At 58.2% G+C, this 21,553-nt stretch overlaps 1 protein-coding gene across 1 annotated transcript; it reads right to left on the bottom strand.

The window, feature by feature from the left end:
- Positions 1–11: 11 nt before the first annotated feature.
- On the bottom strand, positions 12–14,874 carry ADGRE5 (adhesion G protein-coupled receptor E5). Its single transcript, XM_053897224.1, is given in 23 exon segments — positions 12–663; positions 748–834; positions 930–1,098; positions 1,187–1,278; positions 1,421–1,487; positions 1,589–1,815; positions 2,068–2,259; positions 2,976–3,155; positions 3,718–3,941; positions 4,163–4,270; positions 4,341–4,455; positions 4,457–4,519; positions 5,563–5,616; positions 5,618–5,641; positions 5,790–5,836; positions 5,923–5,998; positions 6,001–6,074; positions 6,534–6,680; positions 7,256–7,387; positions 10,495–10,650; positions 11,195–11,314; positions 11,532–11,582; positions 14,719–14,874. Coding segments are annotated over 23 exon segments (2,475 nt in total). The 5' UTR covers positions 14,759–14,874; the 3' UTR covers positions 12–633.
- Between the last annotated feature and the right edge of the window lie 6,679 nt (positions 14,875–21,553).

Raw genomic sequence — 21,553 nt, 5'->3', positions numbered from 1 at the left:
CTCCACAGCAATTTTCTTTATCAGTAGGACGTTTAATTTTATGTGTCGATGTTGAAAAGTTTACACAGATTAAAAACAACAACATACAACATTCACAACTTTCCAAACAAGTGAGAGCCTTCTGCCTCCAGGAGCAGATGGGCTTCTGTACCGTGAGCCTCAGGCAGTGGGGCTGGGAGGGGCCCTGCTTTTCCCCCACCCCTGGCCTCAGTCTTAGCTTAACGGGGAGCTAGAGCCCCAGCACCCTGGCCTCTTGTTCTGTAGCAAAAACAGACGAGGGGAAAGGGCCTGGCTGGGCACAGCGTCCTCAGTCTGACAGGCCTGGGGTAGCCGGGAAAGGCACTGCGGCCCTGGGCCGGACTCCTGCCCTCACCCTGGGTCCTGGCTGGGGTGGGGCAGGGAGGCAGCAGAAGCAGGCCCGGCGGGTCCAACTCTCCACCGGGCTGGGTGTTCTGGGCTTCCTGGGCTTTGGTGCCAGACTACAGCTGCTGCCCCCTGCTTTCTGTGGTGCACATGGGGGCCGAGGCAGGCTGGCGGAGGGAGCAGAGGGGCGAGAGAGGAGGGGACCGTCTTTCAACACGTGCAAAAGCTGCTGAGGCCACAGGACCTCCTGGTCTGGTGGGAGCCGCGCTGTCACATGCCAGACTCCGAAGGCCTGTGGGCCTGGTAAGAAAAGTACACTGTGAGCACAGAGCCCGGGCTGGGTGCCCTCTGGCCCAGCACCCCTACCCCAGGCTCGGCCCTTACCTGAGTCTGGTTGGATGAGGAGGTGGTGAACTCCGAGTACCTGTTCCCGGTGACCCAGCCGCCCCACTTCCGGTACTCCTCCCTCACCTGTGGGGCCCGGGGAGCCAGGTTAGGGAAGGGGCAGGCCCCAGGCAGGGGGGCCTGGCGCACCGCACCCCCCCCCCAGCCCAGCCACAGCCCACCTTCTTGTTGAGCAGGCAGTGGAAGATGAAGAGGAAGAAGCCTTGCAGGCAGTTGAGGATGGTGAAGGTGTAGGTCAGCACACAGTTGTGTGGGTTAAAGAGGAGCAGGCCGAAGACCCAGGTGCTGCCCAGCAGAAAGAGCTGAGCGACAGCCGTGATGGTCAGCACCCTGGGGAGAGGACAGCGTTGCAGTGGGGGAGGCCCCCCTCGCACACCCTCTGCTCCCTGCCAGCCCCTTCCCTGCCCTCCACTCTCACCTGGCCTTCTTAAGTTTCTTCATGTCTGGGTTGATCTCAGAAAACTTCTGCGTGAGTTTCCAGACAGTAATCACGAAGATGACAGCATTGAACTGGGTTGGGGGGAAGGTAGAACTGGCATTAGGGGGAATCCCTGGGACTGTGGGGGCAGGGTGCGGGGGGGGGGGGGGGGGGGTGCGGGGAGAGCTGGCCCAGTGTGGCTGCGCTCCTCAGGTGTGGGGTGGGGGCAGCTACCAGAACGATGAAGATCACAGGTCCCAGGAAGCTCCAGAGGAAGCCATCTTCTGGGTTCAACCAGCAACTGGGTGGGAAGGGAGGGTCATGTCAGCTCCGCAGAGGGGAAGGACACTGGCCAGGACCGTGGTCCCCTGCCCTCCCATCGGACGGCTCCGCTGCACTCACTAGCGGGAGCGGCCGTAGTGCTTGTGTCTGACGGCTGCCGAGATGGCCACGATGAGCAGGGGCACCCCATAGCCGATCAGGTAGAGCCAGCACTTGCTCAGGCCCTGGCCGTGGAACACGCGCACCACCAGGAAGTAGAGCTCCAGTCCCTCGAGGCTCATCCAGCAGAAAGCGGCCAGGAAGCAGTAGTGCAACAGTCCGGCCACCAGGCGGCAGCGCAGCCCCACCTGCGGGGCGGGGGCGGGGCGGGGGCGGGGCGGGGGCGGGGCGACGTCAGTACGGGGCGGAGCCGCGCCCCGCCAGGGCCCTCGGGGCGGGCGGGGACGAGCGGCCACAGCTCTGTTGTGCCGAGGACCTCGCGTGGGCGGAGCGGGCGGTGGCCACCCAGCCCCGGGACTGGACGGGGCTCGCCCCCTCCCGGGCCCCGCCGGCCTGGGGTTCTGGTGGAGGTGAGACGTTCCCACCGCCCCGGACCTCACCTGGACGCCTTCGTTCTCGATGCCCGCCAGGAAGATGGCGGAGCCCACGAAGAGGCAGATGCAGAGATGCAGGTGCACGGTGGTGCGCGAGCCCTGGATGGGCCGCACCAGCAGGAAGGTGAGAATGCATAGCAGCAGGCAGACTAGCGACAGCGCTAGCCCCACCTTGGTGATCAGGGCCAGCTTCGGGTCCTAGATGCAGGATGGGGTGCGTGGGGCTCCGTCAGCGCCCTGAGCCCTTCCTGCCCTCCTTGCGGGCCCCACCACCCGGACCCATCAGGGGCCTGCCCTCCAGGTCTCTGGAGATCATGCACTCGCCTCCCCCCACATCCCCTGCCTTCAACACTTGAACAGGCTTGCTTTGTGTCTCTTCCTAAACACCCACCACCCCGCGCAATGCACGCACACAACCACGGATGCACCAGGGATCCCAGTTCCTCCTGATGGGCCTCCCCGCGCTAAGCCTCAAGGCCACATTCTTCTTTCTAACACTAAGGGTCCCACCTCTCTGACCCTCCTTGCTCATCTCAAGTTCTACCCCTCCTACACCTGGCCACCTCTATCAACTCGTTGAAACCCGCCTTTTTGTCCTTCCCGAGCTTTTGGCTTGGACCAGAGCCTTCCATACTCTGCCTGGCCCATTTCAATTAAACGCGTGGCCCAGCTTCTCTGTGTATCTCTGAAGCCACATACAGAGCGTTGTACTCCCTTTGGAGCTTTTAGCGATCATTTAACCACCGGTTCCAGACGGACAGTCAGAGGGGCGCTAGCCAGAGCAGTTGCTGGGTCCCAGGGAAGGGGCTGGGGGGCATGGGGTGGGACCACTGGGGCTGTGTGACCATACAGAACCAGCTGTCTGTCTCACCTAAGCCAGGCTTGCCACCTGTGGGCTTTTGAGGGCTGCTCACCTCTATGTCATAGTGGGCCATGAGGATGGCAAAGCTGCTCAGGTGGTTGCACTGGCACGTGGTGCTGTTATTACTGGTGCCCCGGGTCCAGCAGCCCGTGGTGTTCCAGTGCCCTCCGCCCCTGTCGTCACTCTTCCAGAATGCACACACCAGCCCCTGTCGCGGTCCGGGCGTCTCCATCTGCAGGCAGGCGGGAATGGTTGGAGAGGTTAGCCTGGAGCCCACTCTTGGGTCCTGGGCTTGGTTGAGCCCAAGGGGGGCTGTTTTTCGTTTGACAGGTATTTACTGAGCGCCTCCTTTGCTGTGTCCCCTGGTCTGGCACACAATGAACAGGGCTGACACCAGTCCCTGCCCTTTTGGGCTCGGCATGCCAGTGGGGGAGACCGATGTAAATAATGAACCTGATAAGGAAACTAGATGGTGTGTTAGAAGGTAGTAAGAGCTTTTGAAAAGAGAAACAGCATAGGGGAAGGTGGGGCATGATTACAGACTGTAATTTTAAATGAGGAGGTCAAGGAAGACCTAAAGGAAGAGGTGACATTTGAACAAAGACTGGAACTGGGTAAAGGACTGAGTCACGTGGGAGACGGTGTGTCTCACACAGAGGGCACAGCAAATGCAAAGGCCCTGAGGTCCGTTTGAGGAAGAAGCAGAGTAGGGAAATGAAGGCTGCAGAGGAACCCCTGTGACCCTGGCTAAGGAGTGAGCAGTAGGACTGATTCCTCCCCACCAGAGGACTCACAGGGTGGGAGAAGGCAAAGGTGACCGGGGAGTCAAGGTGCTCGGTGTTTGTGTTGCTCAGAAAGACCAAGTTGACGGCTGAGAGGAGCTCGTACTGGGCGCCACGGACAGGACTTTGGTGGAGATCTTTTAGCTTAGCTTTCGTCTCGGGGTCCAACTCCAAGGAGGCGTTGGCCAGCAATTTCTGCATTTTACAGCTGGAGAAGATGCCCATCACGGTGGGGTCTGGGGGGTAGACAGGCCGGCTACTACCTTCTGCCCTTCCTCCTCCCACGCCTCATCCTCCCTCCCAGGATGTCTATTCAAGCCCTCCAGGACGCCATGATGCCTGGGATCTGGCAATAGGCCAGTTTCCAGTTGTTGTATATTTAGAACCTCAACCCTTGCCACATCCCAGCTCCTCCTCCCCTTTCCCACGGGAGTCCCCTCTGGATCCCCGCCGTTACCTGAGTCCGTGGCTGCGGCTGCCACAGCCCAGTCCAGCAGCATCCGTGCGTGGCTCTGGCCTATGGTGGTGTATCCGTCCCCTTGCTCCTGGATCATCAGGGACAGCTCTGAGAAGAGAGGGGCAGTGATCGGGGGCTCTGGGTGCCGGATGAGGCCCCGGGCAGGGCGAGGTCTCACCTGTGTTCGAAGGGGAATGGTAGGTGAAGGAGGCTCCAGGCATGGCCTTGGCCAAGGTCCTCAGGACTCTTTCAAGCTCAGAGAGGAGGTAGGTGGCCATCTTGTGCCTTTCAGGCAGGGGCCAAGGCGTCCAGGTCACTGGGGACTTCCAGCAGCTCATCCACTGACGTGATGAGGTTCTGGGGGGATGGGTGACAGCTGGTGGGTCACTGCCCCTGCAAGGGCTGCCTGACTTCAACCCCCCCTCTACCTAGGGGCACACTGCAGAACCACCTGGGGTTGCCTGGGGGACAGGCACGGGCTTCCTCCCAGGCTCTACACCTGCACTGACCAGCAGAATTGCCACAAGCCACACATGGCTATCCAGCACTCGAAATCTGGGTCCACGTTGAAATGGGAATAATTTCGAATCTGCTGGGTTAAATGCAATCTCCACATCAATTTCACTTGTTTACTTTTGTTTATTTTAATGTAGCTACTGGAAATTTTTATTTTTGTTTGCTTTTTTAATTAAAAATTTTTTTGATATATATATATATTTAATTTTACTTTTTAAATTTACATCCAATTTAGTTAGCATATATAATTTTTAAAAATTTTATAGCCATCTCTACACCCAGCGTGGAGCTTGAACTCACAACCCCAAGACCAAGAGTTGCACGCCCTTCTGACTGAGCCAGTCAGGCGCCCCACTACTGGAAAATTTAAAATGACATGGGCTCACATATTTCTCCCCAGCTTAGCACATAGGCTAAACCTTAACACATAATGCTCACTGTGTGCCAGGCACCGTTCTTTCTTTGAGCTTTACTTCTTTTAGTTCACAGAAACCTTCAAACCCAACTGTGTAAAGCAGGCACTATTTTCAGACGAGGAGAATGAGGCCCAGAGAGGGGGACTCACTCGTCTGACGTCACACAGCAGAAAGTGGCAATGGTGGGGGCAGGGTGGGGTGGGTATGGAGGGGATTTGAGCCCTTGTGGCCTAACTAGGGAGGCGAAACTCTTGACTGCTGCATTCTGTTGGCATTCTGTGCCTCTCCAGTGTGCGTGTGTGCGTTTTAAGGGGTGTATATATGTTTGTGTTTGTGCTCGTGTAACCCCTGCTTGGGCTGTCTCCACTCACACGGAAGCATCCCTCTGCCACCCCCATGCTGTCCATGGGTCCCCCCCTCCCCTCCCCCCCCCCCCCCCCCCCCCCCCCCCCCAGTGCTTGCTCTTACCTCGATGGTGTCCTGAGCCAAGGCCGGCTTGAAGTCTCTGCGCAGATCTTGGACTCTTTTTAAAGAAGTGGGAGAGTCCCTGGGAAGAGAGGAGAAGGGGCGGGTCAGAGAGCCTCGCGTATGTGTGTTGGGGTGGGGGATGGGGGGGAGCTTGGGGGAAATTGGGGGAATTAGGCGGAGCGGCACAGAGGGATTCCTGCCTCCTGGTCCCTGCTGGGGCCACCCACCTGGCTCTTGATTCCAGGGGGTTCGGTCCAGGCAGGGAAGGACATCTCTGCAGGCGATAAAACAGCCATTTATTAGGTGTGAGAGTGTCTGTGTGTGTTGGGATGGCGGCTGGGGTCAGGTCAGACCAGGTACCTTGACAGGTGGTGTTCATTTGCTTATTCTGGAATCCGGGTTTGAGCTCCCAGCCACGGCGGCAGCGGCACCTGACCTGTATGAGCCCATGGTGTTGATGCAGACGGTGGAGTTGTGGCACACAGGCGGCCAGGAGCTGCACTCGTCCACATCTGGGGACACAAAGGTGGGACTCAGGCCCTTCTCCTTCTGTGTCCCGCCCCCTTTCCCCATATTAGTACCTCCCACCTTGGCTGGAGGTGATGTCCCCTGCCGACCCCACATCCTGGTGATGCAGGAGTTATGGGAAGTGTGGGGAAGCCTGACACATAGCACATGAGCCCTGTACAGATGTGCAGGTTGTGAACTATTGAAACACCTTTGTCCCAGTTGGTAATTAGCTGTCGCCTGGGGTCTCCAAGGAGCCTGCTCCTCAGTACCCCGGCTCCTTCCCCAGGATCCCCGCCCCCCCCCCCAGATCTTTTCCCATCGAGCCTCAAGAGAATTAACGCTTGGCACAGCAGGGCACCGCCAGCATTCATTCTGCTTGGGTGGTGTGGGTGCCACTGAATACGCGTGCAATCAGCTGTTCTGAGTGTGGGTCTCTAAGATGTGGCATCTGAGCTCTGGACCTTCACAGACGGTGTTGTTTGGGCCATCGGGGGACCCAGGAATGGGCTTCCAGCCAGGCCGGCAGCGGCACTCATAGCTCCCAATGTTGTTGAGGCAGTGGGTGGTGGTGTGGCACGGGTTTTGCCCCGAGGTACATTCATTCACATCTGAGGACAAAGCCAGAGGGTCAGGGTCCCCTCCACTGGCGGCACCCACCTCTCACTGCCCGGCATCAGGGACCCTGCTGTTATTGCACGTGCTGCCCCCTGGTGACCTTCAACCTCAATCTCAGTGCACCTTATGATGGCCTCCCTGCAAGATGGGCGAGGCAGGGACCATGGTCCCCGGTTTACAGGCTGTGAAACCAGGGGGGAAACTGAGTCATGGGGACCGGACTTTCTTTCCAAGGACTCTCAGCTACTCCCTCCCCAGCTCTGGCCCAGGCTCCCTTTCCAGGAACTGGAAGCGACACCCTCCCCCTGCTCCCAAGAGGCAGGTGAAGAAGGGGCGAGACCAGGGGATGCTCACAGAGGCCAGGGGCTCCGCAAGGGAACCCCAGGCCCGGAAGGCCCTGCTACCTCCCTGCTCTGTGGTGGGCCATCTGGGGAGGCAGATCCTTGGGCAGAGCAAAGCCCTGGTGTTTCAGGAACCCAAGGCTCTTCTCCCTCCTCCGTGGGCTGCGGGGTCCGCCTGGGCCCCGCCCCAGCTCTGGCGCAGCCTCACAGTCTTCCGGGGCCTCTACCTGAGCACACGTTCGGGTCGCTCAGGTTGAGCTCCAAGCCGGGTGGGCACCTGCAGGTGTAGTTGCCCTGGGTGTTGATGCAGATGCTGCGGCCTTTACAGAGTCTGGGTTTCAGCTGACACTTGTCCATGCCTGCAGGGGGAAGGAGAGGGTGTTGGAGGCCTGCCTGCAGCTGTTTCCTGGGATAGAAGCATCTGGAAGGCCCCGCCGTCTCCTCCTCAGCGAGCGGGGGTGCCTTTTCTAATTCACATGGAGGCGTCCTAGGGGCGAAGCATGGTGGCCCAGATGTTCGGATTGTCCAGATGTGGCAGGAAGCAGCCTGAGTCCTCCCGTCTGCCTCTCTGGGTGGTTCCCAGCTGGGGCAGGGACGCATGACCACCTGTGTCCCCAGCCTGAGGACTTGGTCAAGTCCAGGGTGGGCCTTCCTGGGAGCCGAGTGCCAGGGAAATGCTGCACACCAGACCAGGACCTGTCAGGGCTCCCAGCCATGGCCTTCACCCTGACTCCGCCAGGGTGGCCGCTTGCTGGCTGAATTCCCCTTGGAATCCCGGTCACCCTCAGGGGACAGACGGCACGCTCCCATCCACGCTAACTCTGAGACTCCAGCTCCACGGAGATGGACAGGTCCCACGCCCGAGCCAGGCCTTTAAAAGACGAGGCTTTTGGGCAGGGGCAGGGAGAGTAAGGATGGACGGTGGGCGCCAGGCTGGGGTGGACGGTGTTGCTGATGTCCAGTCGGGCGGCCTCGGGGCAGTGAAGATGCCTTTTTCCCATGAGGGTGAGGATCCACGTCTGAGGGAGGCCAGCAGCGGGCGAGGACTGGAGAAGGGAGCAGGTGCTGATGCGTGAGGCATGGCAGATGATTGTGTCTTCTCGGCCCTTGGGCTCCCCCCAGGGGGGCAGACACTGGGCCCAGCCGAATGGGGCTCAGCCTCTATCTTCTGTCCCTCAGGAGAGGGCTGGGCCTGGGGCAATGGTCCTGGATGACAGTCTCCCTTGTCATCTGGTCCAGAGGGGGAGCCTCTTGGTTCACCTGACTCTCCAAGTGTGCAAATGGTGGGGGGTGGGGGAGGGTTGCTGTCACCTGGCCCACCCCAGACACAACATCCTCCGGGTCCTGGTCAGCCGGGCTGCCCTCAGGCCCCTGAACCAAAGTTACTGGGGAGGGTGGGGACAGAGCCTTATGCGGCGAAATAGAGGAAGGCCCAGTGGTTGAGAAGGGGTGGGGGTGGTCAGGGCATCAGGAGGGGCCTTCTCCAGGCAGGATGCTGGCTAGGGCAGGGCTGGCCAGGGGCTGTGGGCCTGCTCTCAAATCTCCATCCTCCCGTCGTTCCGGATGGGGTCCCTGGGTCCATCATGGCCAAGGGTCTGAGAGGGCTGCTGATATGGCCAAGCCCGTGAGGGCTCTGGTGGGGGCAGGTCTTGGCCGGGGCAGTTCCTGATGGTGGCAAAGAGGACAGATCTTGCCCTGGAACGCACCTCCTGTGAACTATCTCGAATGCCACCTGCCTCTTGTTTATGCAAATAGGTGCCAGGGGGGCAGGGGGTACGATCCAAACATCCAGAGGTGACCCTCTGTGGAGGAGTCTGAGCCGGGGGTTCCGAGAGGTGCGGGACGCCAGGTAGGTGACAAGGACATCCTTTGATGCCTGGGGAGGGCGGGGCAAGGGGCCCGCGGAGCAGCCTGGGTCTCCCCTGCCTGTGGCCAGACGCGCTGCCACGACATGGGTGATGCGTCCTCGGCTGCGACAGAGGCTGAGCCCTTCACAGAGCTAGGTCTTCAGGTGGCAGGTCCTGGGCCAAACCAGCGGAGACTATCCCTTCCCTGTCACCCAGCTTGAGGTCCGTGGCGGTCCCTCGCCCCTCTCTTGTTACGTGTCTACCCAGCCGCCTGACGGAGTCCCCGTCTCTCAGCCCTGGCCTGTTGTAACACAGCAATGCAGCCCCTCGATAACCACAAGCACCACGACGGTGGGTGGGTGGCATTGCCTGTCCAGGCACACTGGGTGGGATCCATGATCCACATATGCAGTTGTGCAGGTTGCTCGGTGCACACGGGCATCTGGCCCGGGAGGCAAGTGGGAGTTGGAACCCGGCCCGCTCTCCATTCCCCAAACGTGCTATATTCACCTGGAAATGAGGGACCTTTTTCCATTTCCATTTCCATTTCACGCGCTGTCCTCTGGCGAGGCCACGTGTCTGGGCCACAAGATTGACCCACAGGGGCCCCTCGGGACCAGCATTGCTGGGCTCCACGGAAGTGCAGGTGCCCCCTTCCCTCCCACCAGGGAGGCTCTGCAGCCCTCTGTCTGCTTGCAGGGCAGGAAGGGGCTGGGACCAAGGCTGTGGGCTCTTCTTTCCACGGTGGCTGGCGGTGGGGGGGGGGGGGGGGGCGGGGTGCCTTGGACCCTCCTTAGAGTCCTCTGGACCCTCAGCTCTGCCCCGTGCTCACCTCACTTCTGCTCTCCTCCTCTCCTCTCCTCTCTCTGTATTCTACACTAACCCCCTGTGGCCACTGCTGCCCCCCACCCCCAGCCCCCTGAGGATGCCCAAAGCCCCTTCCGCTGCCTGCTGTTCTCCCTGGAAGGGGGGGCAAAGCCTGGTGATGCGCGGAGGCTGGCTTCTGGGCCTGAACGGTGTCCTCACTGCGCAAGACCACGGCAAGAGATGGGATTACAGTGGGGTCTCAGTGCCCACCCTGGGCACAGGCCCTGGGGACGCCCATCCCGGAGAGGGTGCATCAGATCATAAAACCCAGCAGCCACCACTGTTCTGTGCTTTGCTGCCTCCCTTCCTGGCAATTCTATGAGGTAAGCACCATTGTCACACACACACACCCCTTTTTTTTTTTTTTACAGATGGGTAAACTGAGGCACAGAGAGGCGGGATCACTTGTCCAAGGTCCCCCAGTTAACAAAAGACAAAGCTGCTTTTGTTTTTATCTGTAAAAACTAGAGATTCTTTTTTTTTTCTTAACACAAAATCACGATAATATCACATCTTGCGCATTAACGGTGATTTCTGAATAAGTATCCTGGCCAGGGTCACACACACAGCTATCAAGTGGCAAAGCCAGGATTCAGGCCCTTGTCCCTCCCGCTACCCCGCCTCTCTGTGCTGGTGGCCCAGGAACAGACATACCTGTCCCGACTCATCCCACCCCCGGGATGCTTTAGCAATGGCTCTGGTCACCCCAAACCTTGTAGACGGGGAGATGGAAGGTATGGGGTGGTTCTTACCTTGACACGTGTTCTCATTCTCATTCCTGAACGTTTTTGCCCCAGAAGCAAGCTGGTATCCGGGGCTGCATTCGCAGTAGAAGCTCCCCTCTGTGTTCTGGCAGTCTGCAAATTTTCCACAGGACACTGCCAAGGGTGGCCCACACTCATTGATGTCTGAAACACAACAGGACAAAGGGTCACCTCCCAAACGCATGAGTTCCTGTGGGGAAGAGATCCCTACCCCCGGCCCGATTCCCCAGCATGGGGCCCAACGCTTCGTCAGTGTTTTTTAAGAAACGATTAGACTCTTGAGCTCTACTGCAGAGGCTGGGCTGCAGCTGGAGCAAGCCGTTCCTGAAGCCTACTCAATCAGCTCTGCTCTTCTCTGCCCTCTGGCTGGCAGCCCGGATTTGAGCACAGCAGGGAGTGCTGAGATGCGGGGTGGGTGGCGTCTCAGCATCTTCCTCCCAGTCCTGGAAGGAGGCAAACTGGAGCATAGACTCCAGGGGTCCTGGAGACCCAGCTCCTCTCTCCCCAGTTTGTTCACTTCTTATTTCCCACCTTTATATCTTTTCCCTTCTCTTTTCTGTGCCCTTGATAAGAGTCCCAAGGCCAAAGGCGGAGACCCCAACTGCCACTCACATCTCCCATGGGCACTGGGCTATGCCTCACCATCTCCATGGCCCACCCCCCACCCCCCCACCCCAGGCCCCTGTACCATCACAATTCTCCAAGCGGTTGGTGAAGATGTCCCCAGATAAAGAAGTGAACCCCGGAGAGCAGCGACAGGCCGTGGCGTTGACACATCTGGAGTTCAGGGGGCACCAGCGAGCACAGTCTGTGGGGATGGTGACCACAGTTGGAAGGTGAGGTCTGAGCCAGGTGCTGGGGAGTGTGGGGGGTGGGGGGGCAGGGCAGGATCATCTCCAAAGTCGGGGTTGCTGGGAGGGGCAGCCCTGGCCTTCCCCCTGCATCAGACCTCTCCTGCCTGGGCTGTGGGGGTCCAGGGCCCCCTCCCCAGGCTGTGGCTGTGGCTGACTTTGCCGCAGACTCACCACTGGTTTTCTGGGATTCAGCTTCGAACAGGGTCCACAAGACACACAGCACTGGAACAGAGACAGAGGGTGTGTGTTGTTGGGGGGTTGGGGAGGGGACCCCAGAGCAAGGAAGGAATGATGGGGGCCTGAGGGTGACACATCTGAGGGCAGGGGGCTGCTGAGCGCTCCCAGGCTTGGGCTCTGTCCATTGCCTAATGAGAGAGCGGGCAGCCCTCCCTGGACTCCAGCAACCACGGCCAGAGTGTCTGCGACCTGTCGTCTGGGGATGGGTTTCAGACAGGGTGGGGAAGGGACCCAGCTGCGGCAACAGTTCAGTTGGCGACAGGGGGCCTTGGTTCGAATCCCAGACCTTGTTCCGGTTGCCTCACTTTTCGGTGCCTCAGTTTCCCCATCTGCAGAATGGGGATGTTAATTGGCAGCATTTCTTGGAGGCGTGTGAGAATCAGGCTCGTGGATACTGCCTGGTGTGTCCAAGTGTTTACCATCGTTACTCCTTTCTATACCAGTGAAGGGGTTGGACCAGGTGTTCGAATCTCTGATGGCTCAGGGACACAGGTGCACGCACACCACACCCACATCTGTCAGCCCAACAACCAGCTTGGGACCCAGTGGTGACATTTCACCCCAGGCTCCCTGCACACAGGAAGACGCTGTGGGCTCAGTGTGGGGGGTGGTGCTCGTCTCCCGCCGTTCCTGCTGTTCAGGGGGACCCTATTCCCACGGCATGTGTTTGGGGGTCCTCCTCAAGTCAACAGGGGCTCTAGAGACAGGGAGCTCCTTGTTCACCAGTGAGAGAGACAAGGAGATCGTGAGGGAAGAGAAGGAGAGGGGGCGGGGGGAGAGACAGGGAGAAAGGGGACAGGACAGGTGGAGGGAGAGAATCAGGCAGAAGTTAAGGCTGTGCCAGAAAGAGATGGACAGAGAAATCAGGAACTTACGGAAAGAGAGAGACTGAGATGGCAGAGATTGGACAGAGAGACACAGAAATGGAGAGATTGAGAGCAAGATAGGGATACAACTAGAAAGGGGGGTGAATGGAAACTGGAAGGGAGGGAGGGCGGAGGGTGCTTCAGCAGCAGGTGGGGGTCTGGGAAGGGCTGGGGGAGACCCCCACTCCCTGCCAGGCTAGGAATGCCGGCGAAGCTGGGGAGACCCCGATTATCCAGGGAGACCCAAAGTGGGGTGGTGGGTGGGGGGATGGAGACGGGGAGGGAGGGAGGAAGGGAGGGCGTGAGTCACTTCCTGGGCCGAGGGGAAGGGATGAGTCACATTGTGTTGCCCCTGGATGGGGCTCCTAGGGGAATTCTGGGGTCCGTCGTTGTGAGCACAGTTGGAAGGGCTGTAGCGGGTGCAGATGGGAAGGTGCCCTGACCCCTCAGTTCCTGTGTCCAGACTTGATACCCCTTAGGCCAAGTGGGGCCAGAGACCCACCCCCCCTCCCCCGCCCGGCCTCAGGGCCCTCGAGTCAGAGTAAACTGAGGCTGGAATGCCCTTCCCCTCCCTCTAACGAGGATTCCTTCCTCTCTTCCTCCTCTCTGGCCGCAGGGCTTGGCTAATTCCCCCCTCGGCCAGGACCCAGTTCCTCTTTGCAAGACAGACCACAAAATGACCCTCCCTGGCAGTATGGGCCGTGGCTGATCTGTTCCCAGCTCCCAAAGCCCCAAGTAGCCACTGTCATGCTCAGAAATGCCCTGGCAGGTTCCGGTTCCGTCCATTCTATAGATGGACAAACGAGGCTTGGAGCCCAGAAAAAGCTCAGGAAGAATCTGGTGGAAAAAGAGGGGCCAAGGAAGGTGGGATTGAGCTCAAGTTCCCAGACCCTGGCGTGGAGGGGTCCTTTGCACCCCAAAACCTCCACTGGGGCCTGGGCGGGGCTCCTTCCCAACCACCAAGGCTGCTGGGCCAGGCGGGCTCCATCTGGGGCCTTGGAAGTCACCCAAACAGGAGCTGGGAGAGGAGCTGCTGGTCATCCCCTCTCTGTCCCATCTGGTTTGCATTGCAGGCAATGCAATTCGATTCTTGCTTCGGGACCCTGGGGTGGGGCCGGGGGAGTCACTCTCTTGCCCCTCCCGCTAAGGAAACCCCTCAGCCCGTACGTCTGACCCGCCAGTGTCCAACCCAGAAGAAAATAATAACAAATTAAAATAAAAAACTAAAGTACTGTTTGCTTAATTCTTAACTGTGAACTCCACTCCCTGCCAGGAATAGTTTGGGCACAAACTCACTCAGTCCTTAACTCAACCCTGTAAAGTGAAGACCAGACTCACCCCATTTTCCTGATGTGGAAAGTGAGGCTCAGGGGCTCTGTGCGTGGCCCCAGTGACCCCCCCCCCCCCATCAGTTGTGTCCCACTTAGACTCCTGTCCCTTGCTCTGGAGGAGAGCAGGGGTAGGGGTGTTAGGGGAGGACCTGAGCTCACGCCTGGCACCCTGGGCCAGCACAGGGAACCCCCCCTGTCCCTGTGGCCCAGGGAAGCTCTGGTCTGGGCACCCCCAGTGTCATCTCTTCACTCTCTTTGTTGCCTGGTTGCTCAGGCAACGAGCTGCCGATAACCGTTAAAGCCACCCTGGGTGGGGCGGGAAGAGAGGCAGGGTGGGGGTGGGAGGACGCTACAGTAAAATCAAGTTCAAACCCCTAGCGGGCAAAATTCAACTCACGGGGGAGTCCTGGCTGGGACTGGGGGAGCAAGAATGGGGTCTCTGGGGCTCCCCCTGTCACTGAGATAGTGGGGGACATGTTGGGAGTGCCCCCCCCGCATTAGAGGGGTCCTGGCTCCCAGGTCCCCAGCACTGCCCATGCCCTATATTAAAAGCAGTTGCCTACAGGGCCCCAGCACTTACTTTTTGCCCCCTTCCTTTCCCCATGCCTCAGTTTCTCCTCTTAAGGAGCAGCCTCCAAAGTGTCTCTGGGACAGAGCTTAGAGATCCCTCTGAGTGGGAGTGGGGGGTCCTAGAGCACCTTGGGAGTCTCTGCCAGGGCAGGGGGGTGCCCGGGCACTGCCAGCCCCTCTCTCCATGTGCCCGCCTGGCCATGAGGCTTCTTCCTGTGCCGCGGGCCCCCCCGCCCCCGCCCCGAGCTGCCAGCCACACCTTCCCTTTCTCCACGGTGAAGGGAGTGTCAAGGCTCCAAGGGGTGCTTTCCGCAGCCCCCCTCGTCCCTCCCAGGGGGGTCCTCAAATTCTCACCGTAAAGGAGGAAAAAGACGCTGTGGCCGGTGCCTCCCATGGTCTGAACCCGGGGCCGGGGGAAGCAGAGGATGGGCAGGGCAGGCTGGTGTCCCCAGGCTGGGCAGCTGCGTGGTGTCCCGGGGCTGGCCCAGCCTTTATTAAGGGGGGGGGAGGACAGCCGCTGGCCCAGGGCCCTCCCCGGAACTGGCGGGGCAGCTGGAAGCCAACAGGAAAATGCAGTAAAAACACAGACCCAGGGGCGTTGCACGGGCTCTCTCTCTCTCTCTCTCTCTCTCTCTCTGACACACACACACACACACACACACACACAACCTGCCCGCAAATCCTCTGCCTGCTTTTCCACCATTTGAGCGGCTGACAAACTCTGGCCCCGTGTGTGTGCGCTGGGCGTATCCAAGGGGAAAGTGGGGACGTGTGGGCAGGAGCGGGGAGGGAGTCTTGCCCAGGGCCCCCTGGCTCTTCGAAATAGCTTGGGGCTCCCGAGTTGGGCATGGCCCTGTGCTCGCTGCCTTGCCATGCCCGAGTCCCCAGTGTCGCATCGAAGCCAACCATAACCCCCATCTCTGTTTTCCAGGTGAGGAAACTGAGGTCCAGAGAGTCCAGAGTCCCACGGGACCTGCAGAGGCCCGAAGGGGCCCTTCATGGGTGCTAGGCTGGCACCAAGAAGAGAAACGGCAGAGCCTCGGGGCCTCCATGCTTCCAGAGCTGGCCTTTCTGGGCCAGCGCTTACCTTGGTGGGAAACTTGTATTTCAGGGGCTTCTGGGCAGCAACAGGGAATCACAAGATAGAAGAGTTGTTTTCTTTCCTAATAAGTCACATGACTGGCTTGTCTCTTGAGGCGTCTAATAATTTTTTAAAAACGCTATTATTTATAAAGTGCTTCTTCATCTCAGCCAGGCCCGATTCTCCTAGAATTATCTATGCATCTATTTGAGTTCATTCACTTTGCAAAACACCTGCAAGGCAGGCGGGACTATGATTCCTAATTTACGGAGGGGGAGACTGAGGCAGGGGTAAAAAGAGGCTGAGCAGAGACGCATATGCGGGCAGCCCAGTCCCTCCGGTCCCTGCCAGAGCTCCAGAGGTCCAGAAGAAAGTCTCTACTGGGTGCTAATTTGTCTTTAACACCTTGGCGCCCCTGGGGCCCTGGGGTTGGGGGGGGGGCAGGGGGGGGGGAGGGGGCAGTATCCACCTGGAGGCCAACCAAAGGGTTTTGCAACTAGGATGTCAATCTAAAGTTTCCTTTTTAATGTTTCTTTTTTCTTTCCTTTTTTTTTTTAATGTTTCGTTTTGAGAGAGAGTGAGAGCAGGGGAGGGGCAGAGAGAGGGGCAGGTTCGGGGGACTGAGGATCCGGAGCAGGCTCTTTGCTGACAGCAGCTAGCCTGACGTGGGGTTCTAACTCACGAACCTGAGCCAAAGTCAGACGCTCAAGGGACCCAACCACCCAGGCGCCCCTCAAGTTACCTTTTTAAATGAATGGTTTCAGGGCTGCAAAAGTGTCGAAGATTAAAGAAAATAGGAAGTGCAGGATAGGTCGAAAGGGAAGGATAGTTGGTCATGGAAAAAAAAAAGGTCACCAATGGCTGAAAGCAGAGAAGCATTATCCCAGAGATGCTGGAGCACCTCCGCCCCAGGAATTAACCCCTTCCAGCGCTCTCCCTCCCCTCCCCCACTGTCCCTTTGTCTTGGGTCGGGCCTGGGAAGGCTTCTGCGGCAGGCACCCAAGGGGCTTGGAGGCAGAAGAGGACCTGGCTGGAGGCTGGGAGGGGAGGGGGCCAGACCAGGTCTGGAGTGGATCTGGGGCTTTTTCCCAGAATCTGGAAACCAACCTCAGGGCTGGACATCACCTCCCCACAGGCCTGCAGGCCAGACAGCTGGGTATCTGGAGAAGCTGGGGTTTGGGGGTTCCTGCCTGGGGGAGGTGGCAGGTATTGTCCCCACACCCATCCTCGTCCTCAGGGACCATCTATTCTTTGGGCTTTTCCTCCCTGGTATGTGTCTTGGGACCTTGGAGCAGGTCTGACCTCCCTGGGACTCAGTTGTTTTGTCTGGTGAATGGGATTAAAATGCCTGCCAACTGGCCTCACAGAACAGGGTAACAGGAGAAAAGACTTCAAGATATCGGCTGCAAGATTGGGGAAGTCAAGAAGGAGGACATCCTTACCACCACCGCCACCACAATCTGGCCCATCAGCAAATCCTGTGGCCCTGCCTTCAGATAGACCCAGAATCTTCCTACCTCTCCTTCTCATTGGCCCCCACCCTCGTCTAGGCCCATCATCTCTGGCCTTGGTGTTCTGGCTCCTGCCTACACTCAGTTCCCCCTCACAGTGGCCCGAAGCTACCTGGGAATGCCCGAGTCAGGTCACATCCCTCCTCTGCTCAAGAACCCTCCGTAGCTCCCACGTCACTGGTAAAACCCCAAGTCCTCCTGCATGATCTGCCCTGTCACCCCTCTACCCTCACCTCCTCCTGCTCTAACCTTGCTCACTTGCTGCAGCCTTCCTTATGGAAAACACCGGGCACAGTCTGACCTCAGGGCCTTTGCACGGACTGTTGCCGCAACCTGGATCATTCTTACCGTAGATGACCTCATGGCTCCCTCCCTCCTCCCCTCCATGTTTTTGCTCAATTTCCTGACCCAGCCCTCAAGTCCAAATGTAACCCCTACCGTCCTCAGCACCCCACCTCCTCCCTATTTTCTCGATTCTCACCAACTCCCATCATGGAATATACCTACTTACCTTATTTACTGTCTGGGCCCCACTAGACTCTCCGCTCAGGGGCAGGACTTTGGTCTGTTTGTGTCTCTGCAGTGCTGGCACAGAGCCTGCACCCCATAGACTTAGTAACACCCCACACAGGCCGCTGTCGCTGCCCCCCACTGACGAAGAACCCCTTCGGGCTTCCTGATCTGGCCCCTGCTGGGGCCTCAAGTTGTTTCTCCCCCTTCCCTCTGCCCTGAGGCTCCAGCCCCGCTGACCTATTTGGCAGACCCCCGGACAATCTTGTGACCTCTGTTCCACAACAGGGAGGCAGGGACGTGGGTCCCTATTTGTCAGATGGGGAACTGGCCCCTGGACAGTTGGGCTACCGGCACGAGATTCCTCAGCTAGGAGGTGGCCGAGCCAGGATTATTCAACCAATAATAATAATAATACTCTTTATATTGTATTGTACCGTATCGTGGTCTATATATATATTTTTATTATTATAGCTACAGCAGTAACAAATCATGGTGGTGGAAGATGGCACTCATCCAGCGCCTACTGTATACCTGGCCCACTCCTAAGCGTGCTACAGGGATTGAACTCACTTTTCTTCCCAATAGCCCTAGAAGGCAGGTGCTGTGATTTCCATTTGACAGATAGGGTAACTGAGGCACGGAGCGGTGAACTGACTTGCACAGTCCACAGGGCACCCCCATCTCATATCAGAGGTCCTGGACAAACCCGATCTCTTCCTCTTTTGGATCGTGTGGTCTTGGGGAGGTGATGTCCCTGGGCCTCAGTTTCCTCGTCTGTGAAATGGTCGGAACCTGGCCCAAGCGCAGGTGAGGGTCATAAAAGAGAGGGTCATAATCGCAGGGGCGTAGCTGGGAGTGGACGCTCCGTGAACAACGGCTGGGCTGTTAGGATGCTCCCCCTTCTCTTCGCTGCAGTGGGGAGGGAGACAAGCGTCCCCAGCGTCCTGCCTCCTGGTTTCTCGTGCTACCTGCCTATGCCCAGCACCCATGCAAGCCCAAGCTCGTGCTGAGGTAGGGGGTCAGATGGGGTCTCTGGGTGGAGGGGGGCTAACAGGAAGCCCCCTGCCTGGGAGACAATGGCAGAGGAAGGGGCCGGGCCAGCCCCCACGCGGATGAGCCCAGCTGCTGGCTCCGGGAGGGCGGCACAGCTATTGTGAGGCCAGACAGCTGTCCCGGAGCCAGGAAGCCAGGGAAGAAAGTGGGAGGCCACTGGCCGACCCTGACCCCCCAAACCAGGGCAGGCCCGACAATGGGCCCTTTGTCTCCTCCTGCAGGCTAGACACCTGCCTGGGGGCTCCCGGTGCAGAGCCCTGCCCGGCCCAGCCTGGGGAGTTAGGAGGCAGTGCTAAGTTGGGCCATATTTATAGTTCCCTGGCACGGCTGAGCAAACTTCTAAATATAGACGCCAAGCTATTTGGGGCCTCAGCCCTGGGGCGGAGTGGGAGTGAAGGCCACCACTGCACGTGTGCCTCCCTGGCCTGGGCCCCCGAGACTCCCTGGGCCTCTGTCTCCCGGGGCTGAGGCCGTGGGCGGTCTTGCGGGGGCAGTTTGTCCGCTTGGATGGGGGTACACAGAGAGAGACGCGGTGGAGTTGCCCACGGCCACAGCCCAGGGCCACAAGAGGCTGGGACGCCTGCAAGGGGCGGGCACGCATGCGTTCCAGGCCCAGGAAGAGGGCACGCATTTGTGCCCGCTGTCCCCAGCGCCCCGTTCTCCCACCTCTTCCACCCCAAGACCCACTGGGGTAAAGGCAAGTGGGTGTAGCTGTCACTTCGGTGTTCTTGGCTCTTCTAGGAAACAAAGGCCCCCAGGAAATGGCACAGGCACCCATAAGCCGCAAACAGACTCCAGCTCGGAACCCATTTCCCCTTCCCCATCGGTCTGACTTCACTGGTGGCCTGGGTGGGGGGCCGTGACGTGGCTGGGGGGGGGGTGGAGCTATAAATAGCCAGTTTATAAGCAGCTGCCGAGCTAGCCAGGCAGGAGGTGGCCCTGGAACCCAGGAAGCTTCACAGGGGCACAGCTGAACCCCAAAGCGTCCCCAGCTTCACGCCTTCCCAGCCATCGCCAAGGTTTAGGGAAGTGAGGGGGACGTGAGAGACAAGCTGCTTAAAGCCAGCGACGTCAATGATTCTTTAAAGCAGCACCTTCACACCCCAGCCATTAAGACTTTGATGGAAGCTTAGTGGGTTCAGCAACCGTCTAAAGGTATTGGAGTTTCCTACAGCCAGTGAGAGAAGCAGGGGCGGGCCACGAGAGGGGCTGGCTCTTAGCAACATGCCCCTTTCGTTCTTTCTTTTTAAAGCTTGTTGGGGCGCCTGGGTGGCGCAGTCGGTTAAGCGTCCGACTTCAGCCAGGTCACGATCTCGCGGTCCGTGAGTTCGAGCCCCGCGTCAGGCTCTGGGCTGATGGCTCGGAGCCTGGAGCCTGTTTCCGATTCTGTGTCTCCCTCTCTCTCTCTGCCCCTCCCCCATTCATGCTCTGTCTCTCTCTCTCTCTCTCCCAAAAATAAATAAAAAAAAAAAAAAAAAAAAAAAACGTTGGAAAAAAAGCTTGCTTATTTATTTATTTATTATTAATTTTTTTTAACATTTATTTATTTTTGAGACAGAGACAGACAGAGCATGAACGGGGGAGGGGCAGAGAGAGAGGGAGACACAGAATCAGAAGCAGGCTCCAGGCTCAGAGCTGTCAGCACAGAGCCCGAGGTGGGGCTCGAACCCACTGACTGTGAGATCATGACCTGAGCCGAAGTCAGACGCCCAACCGACTGAGCCACCCAGGCACCCCTATTTATTTTGAGAGAGAGAGAGAGAGAGAGCACATACATGCGAGCAGGGGAAGGGCAGAGAGAAAGGGAGAGACAGAGAATCCCAAGCGGTCTCCTCACTCTCCCTCTCAGTGCGGAGCCTGATCCTGGGCTCAAACTCCCAAACCGTGAGATCATAACCCGAGCTGAAATCGAGAGTTGGTCGTTTAACGGACTCAGCCACCCAGGCGCCCCAACATGCTCCTTTCTTAATTAAAAAAAAAAATTGAGGGGCACCTGGCTGGCTCAGTCGATGGAGAGTATGACTGTCATAGCATGATTTTTTTCCAGCTCTCCTGCGGTATAACTGACGAATCAAATCGGGATATACTGAAAAGTGCACGATGTGATTGTGGTAGGAGCCTGAGGAAAAAAGCAGTGCCCAAAGCCCCCCGTGAAAGCCACCTTCGTCATAAAGCTCACACACAGGAAATGAAACAAGGTAAGGGCTCGGCATATAAACATACATAAGAACACTTTAAAAGAAAGCAAACGGACTCCACACTAAGCGCAGAGCCTGCTTGGGATTCTCTCCGCCCCTCCCTGCTCGCTCTCTCGCTCTCAAAATAAATAAAACATTTAATTAATTAATTAATTAATTTTTTTTTAACGTTTATTTATTTTTGAGACAGAGAGAGACAGAGCATGAACGGGGGAGGGGCAGAGAGAGAGGGAGACACAGAACCGGAAACAGGCTCCAGGCTCCGAGCCATCAGCCCAGAGCCCGACGCGGGGCTCGAACTCACGGACCGCGAGATCGTGACCTGAGCTGAAGTCGGCCGCTTAACCGACTGCGCCACCCAGGCGCCCCTAAATAAAACATTTAAAATAAATAAAAATAAAAAAGCAAATGGGGAGAGAATAAGAAATAGAACTCAGGGTGGTGGAGGGAGGGAGCAGGGTCACGTCCCAGCTCACGGTGGGGGGGCCCCTAGGTGTGCCTTATGAAATTAAAAAAATTAATGCATAAAGTAAATTAAAGTGGGTCATGAGTAGACTGATGGCCACGACAATGATCTGTCATCGATTCTGGGAACCTGAGGCCTTGTAAATGTTTTTTCTTTGGAAATTTAAAAATCTTTAAAGGCTTTGGGGCACCTGGCTGGCTCCATCGGTTGAGCGTCGACTTAGGCTCAGGTCATGATCCCGTGGTTTGTAAGTTCGAGACCCGCGTCGGGCTCTGTGCTGACGGCTGGCTCGGAGGCTGGAGCCTGCTTCGAGTTCTGCGTCCCCCTCTCTCTCTCTCTGCCCCTCCCCTGCTTGTGCTCTGTCTCC

Source organism: Panthera pardus, unplaced genomic scaffold (assembly GCF_024362965.1).
Source record: "Panthera pardus isolate Hobbes unplaced genomic scaffold, ASM2436296v1 HiC_scaffold_8, whole genome shotgun sequence".
Lineage (NCBI taxonomy): Eukaryota > Metazoa > Chordata > Mammalia > Carnivora > Felidae > Panthera > Panthera pardus.
Note: the sequence above shows the minus strand (reverse complement) of the source record. Positions and strands in the feature narration are given on the sequence as shown.